General features: G+C 40.7%; 1 protein-coding gene across 4 annotated transcripts in view; it reads left to right on the top strand.

Moving 5' to 3' along the window:
- stxbp6 (syntaxin binding protein 6 (amisyn)) overlaps positions 1-11,789 on the top strand; it is a 92,247-nt gene extending 80,458 nt beyond the window's left edge. For 3 of the 4 annotated variants that reach the window (XM_033642896.2, XM_033642895.2, XM_078175100.1), the window contains exons 5-6: positions 6,884-7,041; positions 8,734-11,789. In XM_033642896.2, coding sequence (XP_033498787.1) covers positions 6,884-7,041; positions 8,734-8,757 — 182 coding nt within the window. In that variant the 3' untranslated portion in view covers positions 8,758-11,789. The remainder of the gene's footprint in view (positions 1-6,883; positions 7,042-8,733) is intronic. The other variant, XM_078175101.1, reaches the window with a different exon arrangement.
- Positions 11,790-12,033: the final 244 nt, after the last annotated feature.

Raw genomic sequence — 12,033 nt, 5'->3', positions numbered from 1 at the left:
TGGTTAACCAAAGGGTTGAAGGAGTCATTCAGGCTATACATCCACCTCCTCACTTCAAAGTGAGCATCTGTAGGATGCATAAATATGGACATTAAACTGGATCAAATGTAGTTCAAGCACATGGGAATAAACACGATAATACAGATTAATGTCCTAATGACTGTATAGGATCATTTGTCGTGAACCTCAGCCCTGGATCACAGTTGAGTGATAGCACAATTGAGTGTATGTAGGTGGAAATGAAGATAGCTTGTGACTGCTGGTGCAAGTCGAGGTCCTGGATGCCAGTGAGGGTTGGAACGGGGAGGAGCAGCATTGTGATGGTTAGGAGACAATTATGTGATAATAGGCATATACAGTAGGGTGTATAGACAGTATATATTTCACAAGGAGGGAGTGGTATCAGGGAAAAAAAGTACAGATGGATAAATGATTTGGGAAGGACGTAGAGAAAGGGAGAACTGCCCTGTATAAAAGGTTTGGGAGTGACCATTAAAAGAGAGGAAAGAGAGAATTAACTGTTTGGGGAATAACTGCAGGAAGACTGTGGAGAAAAGGGACTGGATGAAAGGTTATAGAAAAATAATAGGTGTCTGTCAGGAGTGCCGGAGGGAGGTGCCCTTCCAGGTTGAAACTCTGCTATAGTTTCATTATGCTGCTGCGGATAATGTCAAGATTTGCATTAATGAAACTGCAGCGGGGGTTTATCTTGTACCAGGAGCTGCATAGCTGTGTCTTTAGGCCCCAAGATGACGATTACATTAGCCATTTCATGTTGAATTTTTTTCTCATTTTATACATCATTATTTTATGCATAATCTGTTTGAAATGGTGAGTAGCATCAGTGCTTGAGCCTCTGCTTTATTTATTGACTTGCCTTTCTAGTTTTCAGTGTTTAGGAAACTGACTCTTGCAAAATAGCAACATATGAATGATAAAGAAGAAGCATTTTGTTCCCGTTATTTCTGTTTTCATCTTGTCAGTTAGGAAAACAACAGAGAGATTAAAGGGATAGTTCTGTTTTCTTGAAGTGTGGTTGTATGAAGTACTTGTATATCCATCAGGGTTTTACCTACAGTAGATAGCAGTCGGCATGCATCCAATTTGAAGAGGCAGACAGGTGTACCCCCACGGAAGCAAAGCCATGAACGGCTGTGGATGAAAGACAGCCAATTACAGCTGACTGATATCTTTCCCCTCTGCCATAAATATCAGTCTGTGATAATTGTGGGAAAGTTGATCATTTTGGTGCAGAGCTGCCAGACCTTTACACCTGTCCCACGGACGATAGACCTACACACTTATTAACAGTGCCTGTAAGATGATCAGCTCTGCACTCAGGATTTTAGGTGAATAGGCTACGATGTGTTGCTTGTCAAGGTTGCTTAGCAACCGTAGACACAGCCTGCCTCCGCGCTTTTGAAAGCTGGCTCAAAAAAGTAGCGCCCAGCACCCGACGCTGCATGTGTACGGGCCCTTCCAACAGGGAACTGAAGCTGTGTTATCTATGCTCTCTTTAAAGCCACCAGACTCCAGTGACTAAAACAGTAATTTTACCTTGCAGAAAACAGGAGTTGCTGGTCTACTGCTGTCTCGGACAGTTAGTCTGTTTATGTTACCCCAGGAAGACTAGCTCGTCACCTAGGTAGCAGCTAATGGGGATCCTTTTAATAAGTAAATAAATAAATATTGTGTAACTTTGTGGTTTAAAGTGTGGCAATATTAAAAATACAAATTGAAGTACTTTCTTGATCTTTACTTTCTTAGTTTGGATTCACCAAAGTCAAACAGTGGAGACTGATGGCTGTGAAGAGAGCACATAACGGCTTTAGTTCCCTATAGGAAAGGGCTGTCTGCCAGCAAGGTGAAAAGTATTCTAAATATAGCATTCACTTGGACGGATACTGATTTTTTGGTGTCTAAAATATGTTTTGCTGCTGCCGCTGTCCACAGCAGTACATCGCTTAGTCTCCGTGGCTGCACTCCTGCCTGTGGCTTCAAACTGGGAGCGTGCCGACCGCCATCTACTGTAGGTACACTGACGATGGATAAACTCATACAACCTCACTTAAAAAATAAAAAAAACTATCCCTTTAAAGGAAGAATGCTTTGCTTTATTAAAACAGTTTTTCAGCCTTGGCCTTCATGCCATCATGATGATTTATTGTGCTCAGCCCTTGTCAGCTATTTACTTTAGAGCTTCATAGCTCCACTTCAGAAAGTGCTGCTGTCACGCACACACATACACAGAGCAAAAGAAACTTCTGTTAAAGCAAAGATAAATGAAAAGATGTTATTCTATCACAGTAGCACTCAAATTGTAAATACAGATGTGGTTTGGATGTAATTTATCACAAAATAGCAGTTATAACATGGAAATATATTTGAAACTGTTTTAATATTCCTCGCACACTTTGTTTATTTTCATGGCTGCAGGTCTTCTGATAACTTCTAGAAGCAGGTAAACAGACTTTGTTGATTTAGGCCGAAAATACTGTTAATATTGAACACTTTGAAACAGCCACATTTGATGTGATTGTGTATTTATTTAAAATCAACCACATATTTGTCTACAATATTTTCCCTTTTGTTTTTTAGTACTGTTGACTTGAATTTTAGAGCTATTTTTTGTGTTTTTTTTTTTTTATGCTGCTTACTCCTTAGATCGACATGCTTTTGTGCTTGTACTTAACACTTATAAAGTAATAATCATGTTGTATGTCCTTTCTGTGAACTGGAAGTATATATCTCTATGGTAAAGTTAGCAATGAGATGTTTTAATTTGCCCATCTCCTAACAGCATAAACTCGGAAAATAAGGCCCAGGTTGAAAATAACAGCAATTACTGAGTACTTCAGAGTCAAGAAGCTCTGGATATGTAGGTACAGCTCTGAGTAGGGCTGGGATCACTCACAGAAATCCTTGACAGAATACTTTATGCATTTCTTTGGATGAATAACAGCAGCCTAAAGCCCTCTGGTAATATCAGGGTAATAAGGAGAATTTCTGATGGAACTTGGTGAAGTGCAGATAAGTATGTGCTGCTCGCTAATACTTAAAAGAAATTATCGTAAGACACTCTCTCCCTTAAAACACCCACACATATTATACCCCACAGCATTATGCTAGCACAGTGATAACATGATCATGTGTGCTGCCAGAGTGGAAATATTAAAGGTGCTGTAGCATGTTTAAAAGGATCTTTTTGTGTAGGTGTGTTTGTTCTTGAAGTTCCAATTTAATCAATCCCAAATGCAGAATGAGTGAAATGTGACTTGGCTGTGAGCGGGGTGAAGTGTATCTGACAAATTCCTGTTGATAACCATCATCTTATTTTCTTCAGCACCACAGCAGCGCAGCCTGTAATCTCCAGCTTACAGCAAAAATGGAAAAGGAGGGGCAGACTTTGAATGATCTTTCCCCTTCCTTGTTATGTTTGTCTTTGCTCATAGTTTGTATTTTCTGGGATATTTTGTTACCAGAAAACAACTTGGCTTTTTGCTCAGTCTCCATTGTTAAAGAGACCCTGGCTTGACATGATATCATGGGGTATAACAACAAAATTCCTCCTGCATTGTTGAGAGAGGCGTGTGAGGGAGGTGCAAGGATTGGCCTCGTACTGCAGCTCATTCTTAATCTACAGTGTAGGTTGACAAAATAGTCACAGATTTAAAATAACTAGTGCAAAAATGTCATTACCGAGAAAAGTTTAAACTCCTGCACCATTAAAATGACTGTAATAATACCAGTAAACGTCCTAAGTAATATAAAAGCGACGCTGTTATCCCCATTGATAACAGTGATGGCTGATCAGCTCCTTTAAGTTAAGAGACTCTAAAGCTCACAGCGATGGCACCACATAACATAATCTACTCCTACACATCTTTCATTCAGCTCCTGATGCTGGAGCCTTTTCATAAAGCTCTCCAGAATGTCTCCAACCTGCCTTTTACTGTAATTACATTCTCCACTGGGGGAGCCCACGCTGCAGCCCGCCACACATCTCTGAGATCTGGAGAAGAAAGGCACCAGAGAAAGGAAAATTGTGCACAGACAAATGAAGGGAGATGTTCTCTGCGTGCCTGGTGCGGAGGGGTTGTGAGAATGGGGGTGATATTGAGGATGATGGTGGTATTACTGACCGGGCTCTTCCCGAGGAGGAGCGGATTAAGAGCAATCTGTCTGAAGGTGAAAAGGTCTTATCCTCTCTAGTGACGACCTAAAGCTGCCAGAGAAAGTGTTTTCATTTTTTCCAAATAGAAGCAGAGCATGAATGTGTTTTGCCGACGGAGCTCTGTGGCCAGCTTCTGTGCTACACGGAGGCCACTCACAGAACTATTTTTGCGATAATATTAAGATATTAATTTAGATGTAGTTTTATATTTTAACCTAACAGTCTGCCTTCAAATATTCAGTAAAGAACAACATCTCTCATTTCTTTAGTTTGTAAACAACACAGAATTACACATTTAAACAGCTCCTAAATACAAAAAATGTCCCCTGGATCTATATCTATAAATCAACAGGTGATTTCCTTCTTTTAGCAAAATCCTAAATGGTTGAGTTTTTTTTTTTTTTTCCACCTGGACCTTTATGCTCTGCCATTTCTCCTCTAATCATCATGCTGTAACCTGTGACAGGCTGTTATGATACCATAACTATCGCACATACACATTTATGTAGTTTTTGTTGAGCCGCGAGCGTCATGTAGGTTTACATTACCAAAGGTTTATGACAAAATCACTTTACAACACAGACTCCAGTGTGCACATGGCGGGAGAGGAGAGGGAGAGACACTGTGCTGCTGCCAGAGGAGCCGCTGAATGAGTTCCCTCTGAGCGGTAACTTGCTGAAAGAGTCTGAGAAATCCAGGCTGTTCATAAAACTTTCAGGACACCAGAGTTTATTCCACACTACTGAAGCTGCTCCTCTTTTTGGAACTGCTGCAGAGTCGGTAATAATTTCGCTTTCAGCCATGCTTGTTGTTGCGTAGTATCATGATATGAATTTTTCATATGTTACTAGAATTATACCGGTATTATCATGAGCAAGATGATATGGCACACCGCTGGCATTATCATGAATTTGTACTCCATAGTACTGCCATAATTCGGTCAATACCCTATAGAGTCCTGAGTTTGGTACCCAACCCTAATGTAAATCAAAATCCACTTTTGCAATGTATGATAACTATGAACTTTGCTTTGATTATCGCTGCAGGATTCCTGGTTAAACAATAAATATTTGTGGCTTTACATTGAATTCCATATGTGCTGAGGACAGACTCTAATATTTAAACCTCTGACTAAATGAAAAATGACTCCCGACAGGTGTGAAGCTTATTTCATCACCGTTCCAGATGTATTTGTCATGTGCAACGTGGCCCGCAGTCTGTGTTTCATTTACTGTAATCTGTGGAAACTTGACTGAGGGAAAGCCTCGTGTATGCATCTGTTTCCATTTCCTTTTGTGTGCATAGCCATGGGGATGAACATCTATACATCCATCTGTGTGTCTGCGGCACAGGCTTGTCTTTACATAAACCGCTTTCACTTTATCAAGTTAACTTCTTTCCGAAGGAACACCAGCTGGCCTCGCCATCTGCTTTTGGGCTGTCATATAGCCCACTGCAGTAGAGCTGTACCAATTATCTGTCACTCAGCCTACCTGCCTTGATGCCACGGGACATACACTCACTATATTGCAGTTTCCTGTGGGAGTAGATAGAATCAGGCTTGTCAAGTCTTAATACAGCAGGTACCTTCTAGCTTTGCTCTGCCTGTTCCTTCCCCTCAAACTCATTTACTGTGTATCCGAGGATATAGACCCTGGAAAATCGAATCTAGCTTATCTTTTCTCTGGGTGATTTTCTTTTTGTGTTTTTGTACGTTAGGTAAAGGAGTTGACCGTGTGGTTGTGGGTTTTCCTGGAGTGGCTTGGGTCATCACCAGATCAATTCTTCAAAGATTTATATTTTATTAGACAGAATTTTATGCTCCTAGTCATTTTTTGTCACATTTGGGACCCTGTGTTTTTCGCTCCGGTGTTAGAATAAAAATGACTTGCCACCACAGATTGAATTTGTCTGTTGACCCACCAAAGGTAGATGTTCTCATGGGCAGTAAGCGTCAACTTCAAAATCAGTGCATATTATTTTCCGAACTGCTAGAAGTGACAGATTAAACCCCACAACAGTGCAACTGTATTGTCGACAGAGAGAAAGCTGCAGGACAATTGCTGTTCTTAGTCTGGATGCCAGCGTAGCACATAACAGCAGCACTCCTGACGTGCAGTAGATTAATGGCTTGTCAGAGGAAACATCCGCAGGGCTGCCACAGCTATCGGTGAGATGTGCTCTCTCTCTGTCTTATATCCACGACTGGGTCTCCGGGGCTGCCCGATGCAGCTGGGCACATATCCTCTCTTTATTACACTACAGTTCAGAGGAGAGGAGAGCAATCACAGAGCTGGCACCGCAAGTTCAACATTGAAGAAAAGCAGTGCAGAATGTCACCGGGAATGACATGCCTTCCTAAAAAGAGACATTAAATCTGCTGTTGCATACTTTGAAGTCTGAAAAGGTTAATTTCACTTGATCTTTTCCTTGAAGTAAATTAACTTTGAGGGAATCTCATTAGCAACCTTCCCACGTTGCACCTGATGGAAGCCATTTACTTGTTCATGTTTGTCTCCCAGCATTAACACTAATGCTCAGGGTCACTGATGTAGCTACATGCATCTCATTTGTTAAATTCTGGTGTTAAACAAAGCACATGATAATCTCTCTCCCCTTTCTTTCGCTCCTCTTTTGGGTCCTACTTTACTTCTCTTCCTCACTTCACTCCGCTCTGTCTCGCTTCGTCACTCCCTCCCTTATCTGCAGGTAACAGTATACTACACTCAGCTGCGGACAGTGTGACGAGTGCTGTACAGAAGGCCAGCCAGGCTCTGAATGAGCGCGGCGAGCGATTAGGTCGGGCCGAGGAGAGGACTGCAGACATGATGAACAGTGCTGAGCAGTTCGCTGTTACTGCACACAAGGTGAGGCACCGTGTTAGCAAGACACTGTACTTTACAACGCATGACCTCAGGGTGTGCTTACTGTATGTATATTAACACAGCTGACTTCATGTGTTATGAAACATCTAGACATTTTAAAGTCATTATTAGTCCAGCTAAAGGATCAAACATTTTACTTAAACCTGAGGATATTTGTAGGAGCTGCCTCACTGCGACTCTCAGCTGTGTTGCTCTCTGCTCTGCGACGATAATAGTCTTTTTCTTCTTCCCTCATTTACTCTGTCGTTTGTTGCGCCTTCTCCCTCATCCTCCATCTATCCCATATCTCTTGTTTGTCAGGAAAACTAATTGCATGCTCTTTAATGAGGCTGTTAACATAATATGATTTTTTTTACTGCAAAACAAAAGAAAAACCGCATTGCTTTGTAACGAGCGCACCTGATTATGATCATCATAGCTGTCGTCCTAATGGCACACAGTATATCACACACCCCTGGGCTCGCAGCTCGGCTTCTTGCGTGAGATTAGGCGGCCCTTCTGCGCTGTCATGTTGTTAGCAGATAGCCCTCACTGATGTCAATGACTTTAATAGTACAGCCACCCATTGCCGATTGAAATGACTTTTATGAGCGATGCGTAAAGCCATACTGGTGATGGTGGGATAATTGAAAGACATTTAAAGAGCCTTCTTACTGCTCACAGATGAGCTTCCCCACCGTGATGTATTACAAAAACTGTGATAAGCAAAGAAAAATGCCTTGGCTCTGCTGGTTTCAGGAGAGATTGACTGTAGAACCCCCGTGAAGACTCACTCATTTGCTGGCGTTTATCATTTCACTCGCTGCCATTAGCTTTTTTGTGTGTTATCACTTATCATTTGTCTTGCACGTTATTATCAGAGCTCATAATGTTGCATGTCAGAAGCCCTCTGTCGGTGGATTTACAGATGCATAAAGAAGTCATTACTGGTAGGATTAACAAGACAGTCTGCATTTTATCCATCACATTTTTTTGTCTGACGATGGCTCCACGATGGCTTGTCAGGATCGAGCCATCTGCATGTGTTGTTAGCAGCTCGTCTGCAGTGCTGCGAGAGGGTCACCTTGACTCTTCTTCCTCTTAGTTCACTTCTGCAATCCCATTTCTACACCTCACTTTGTGACAGCAGCCAATTTCGCTGCTCAGTTTCAAGCATGACTCTAAAATTCTGTGTGCTGCTCTACTGCCCCCACTTGCTCAATCTGTAGAATTCAGTTCTCCTCATCCTACAGCTACATACTCAGTTTGCAGTGTGTGTGTTTGCACGCATGCTTGTGTAAAAGTGTGTCTATCATCCTCATATCTCCATAGCCCGTAGCTTTGTACTTGATTGGTGGCCCTGGTCATCTCTTTAACGAGCCTCCAGCCAAGCCCATTAGAACCCTTGTTAATGAGATAAATGAAGTTGCCTTGTCATTGCCTGAATAAAAACACCATGACCCCTGGCTGCCTGCCAGCACTTGTATAATAAACCTTCTCTAACAGCTCTTCCTCCTTTGTGGAAAGGTGCTTAAATAGTCAGATCTCTGCTTTACTAATTTTACTTCCTAATCTTGCTATTGCATGTAGTGCCGCATCTGTAGTTCTCGTTTCTCATTAGATAGCATTTTCAATGATTGGTTTCAAAATGCTCATGATATTATTCTGCAACCCCCACCCCATTTTTTTTTTCAGCTTGCCATGAAGCACAAGTGTTAGACCACTGCCAAAACCAACTGGGCTGGGGGGGTTGTTACCAGTCGCTGTACAGGAGAAGGATTCCAGATTTTATTCTTTTTAAAAGATTTAATATGATTAATATTTGTTAACAATGTTAACATTTTAATGTTTTGGGTTGTTGTATTCTGGTGCATCCTCTGATGGTGACGCATCGAGCAGGGGGGGGGGGAGGAAGAGAGGTAACCGACGCTACTTCAGACTGTCAGCAGAATGTTTCATGCTTGTTTGCCAAAAAAATAAAGTCACAAGCCACACAGCCATGACTGTATCAGATAACCACGACCACTCAACACACTTTTCATATGCTCAGATACTAATGTGAGAGTGCTCATGCCAACAAGTCATTATCAGCAATCACTCCAAGACAAGGAACAGCTTGTCTCGCCGGTTATTAATTGTGGAGAGTTATTTATGAGCACTGCAGTGATTAAACAGTCTGATTTATGAGGGATGGTGCCTCTCATAGGTTTCACAGGTGTGACTTTGCATTGTAAAGATGGCCAAGATTTTCTTACCTGATATCTACCCAGGTAAATATTTTAGAAGCACATTTGTTTGAGAGGGAGAACATTAAAGGGTACCTTGTATTTTTTTAACCTGGACCTTATTTTTCCATGTTTTTGTGTCTATGTGACTGATGGGAGCTTTTTTTTTTTTAAATTGGTCCAGTACTGAGCGACAGCGCTGCAGCCAGGAGTGGAGCAACTAAGCATCGCCAATTTACGCCCACTAAAAGTGCTTGTGTTTGTCACTGACTGGCTCAGATTGTTATTAAAAGTGTCTGACAACATATGGAAAGAATCACTATAGAACTTTACATTTTTGTTAAAGAGTAGGATCTTTTTGTTCACCAGAAACAGCCCCAAAAGTCCCTCAGCAAATACACCAGACTCAATTTAAATAAACTGTAATTTTGCTGTGTATAGAGGCGGCATATCTTCACACCTTACTGGGTGAATTAAGGGTTTATTCAAAATAGAAGAGAGGTGGTGATTGTTGGAACAGTGGAAAAATGAACCAAGACATCTTTTGTGAGTTTTGTTTCAATGAAGTGTATTTCATGATTATAAAATTGCTGTTTTTTTAAATGGAGTCTGGTGGGTTTAATGATAGCTATTTTGAGCTGTTTCTGGTTAAACAAAAATGATCTTGCTCTTTAACAAGAAGGTCCATCTCTGTAGGGATCCTCTCCATAATGTTGTCAGACACCTAAAATCACAATCTGCCTGTCAGTGGCAATAACAGGCACTTTCAGTGTTTGTAAATTGCAGCTTATGTCGTCACTGCTGGCTGCAGCTGTCTTGCTCAAAACTACACCAGTTTCAAAAACTGTTCATCTGATTAGTCACTTAGATGCAAAACATTGGAAAAAGGGTCCAGGGGCCGTATTCACAAAGCTTGCTAGTACTAAGAGTTGCTCCTAGTGATGAAATTCTAAGATAAAAGTTACTCACAGAGCATCTTAGCCCTTAAAAGAGCTCCTAAGATGAAGGACTGTTAGGAGCAGGGAGAGGGACTTTTAAGAAGCTTAAGAGTTTCTGAATGAGAGGAGAAAATAGTGGAAACACAAAGAGTTCGGAGAAATATTCTCCAAACACTGTATGACAGTGAGTAAATGTTACAGATTAGATCGTGCAGGGATATTATGTGTGGTTGATGTCATTAGCGTTGTGCACGTATTTCCCACGTAACGTTTTAATGCCAGAAATAAAATGATCACAACGCTAAGATATTTGGAAAACTGGAAAAATGCAACAGTGCAGCAGTGATGACTTGAGTCTGTCTCAACCATCCATCAGCAGAGTGATCACACTAACAATGAGAACACTTTCACAGTCAGCAGTTCACTTCATTTCCACTGGGTGTCCACACCTTGCAGGATCACAGAAGGGTGTGTATGTGACAACCAATCACATCTGTTAAAAGAATGCATCACACCTAACAACAGGGTCAACCACACCTCCTCACTAAGGTAAAAGTTTCTGTCCCTTCCTCAATCCGAGTTGCTCTAAGAGCTTTCCTAAATCACTCCTAAGCTAGGAGTCCATACTAAAAGTTTTTCATCTAAGTTAGGAGTTCTCTGAGAGTGTTTGTGAATACGGCCCCAGGTTGATAGATACTCAAGTAACCCTTTATCTCTACCCCTAAACATCAATAAATCCAGAAGTTTCAGTTCAGTGTTTCCATCCTTTGATTCTTGGACATGCAGTCTTACAGTCTGTTGTTCTGTCCATCATTTCAAAATGTATCCAACAGTGTTAGTCAAAATGTTTTCAGCACATAATTTCATAAACTGCATATGAGACTGAACAGAGTGGTTTGTGTGACACAATATATATCAACCGTGAAATATTTGAGTCCTCTGTTAGATTTGTCTATCATTAAAAAACAACCAAAACTACATGGAATACAGTTGCCAACATTTTTTGAAGTGTACTTGAAGAACCCTGTTTTAAAAATAAGCTTTTTAAGTATAATAATTTATGTTAAATTCAGTAAACCAGCTTCTGCATTGTAAAAAGCAAATGTAATTCTTCTAGTACTATTATCTTGGTGTCTGTAGAGCTAATCTGTCCCATTAACACGGGATGTTTTAAAATGACTCCCAGCTGTATTTCAACTTTGAACATTTAGTAGTCATACCTTATGCTTTTTGTATAATTTGGGTCATTAATTATAAAGATGTGTATACTGATAGATAAAGGACACAATGTCTCAAATAGCAGCAGCAGTGTGTAGTAGTTTAAATTGTGTGTCAGTGCTCTCACACTGACTGTAACTATGGCTTCCTCACTGGCAGATACCGCCCTCACAATCGAGATGTATTTGATTCTTTTCGTATTTTGAATTTTATAATTCACAATGTTACAATGCACTGATAACCTTATCTCGCAGAGCACTGTTGAGTTCATACTGAAACCTTCCAGTTGCCTAACTCTTGGTGTGCTTTTATTCCTCTCTCTAACACTTTGGATGTTTATTGTTTTAATAAAGAAATATATATATAAAAACTTCTTGTCAGTGTCCTTTTTTATGACGAACTTTAACAGTCAGAGGATACACATTTGTTTTGTGGGTTGTTCTTTATCATTGTGATATTTGTGTGTTTTACTCACATAGATTTTCTCTACTCATAAACAAGCTGAGAGGGAAACACAGCCATTATTATGAATTCCAATGTTATTTCCTTGGCCTAGAAAAGTTGAATCAATAAAAGTGAACATGAGCTGTTTCTCTCAAAGCCAGAAACCAGAG

Source organism: Epinephelus lanceolatus, chromosome 15 (genome assembly GCF_041903045.1).
Source record: "Epinephelus lanceolatus isolate andai-2023 chromosome 15, ASM4190304v1, whole genome shotgun sequence".
Taxonomy (NCBI): domain Eukaryota; kingdom Metazoa; phylum Chordata; class Actinopteri; order Perciformes; family Serranidae; genus Epinephelus; species Epinephelus lanceolatus.
The sequence above is the reverse complement of the archived record's forward strand: the minus strand, read 5'-3'. Positions and strand labels throughout refer to the sequence as shown.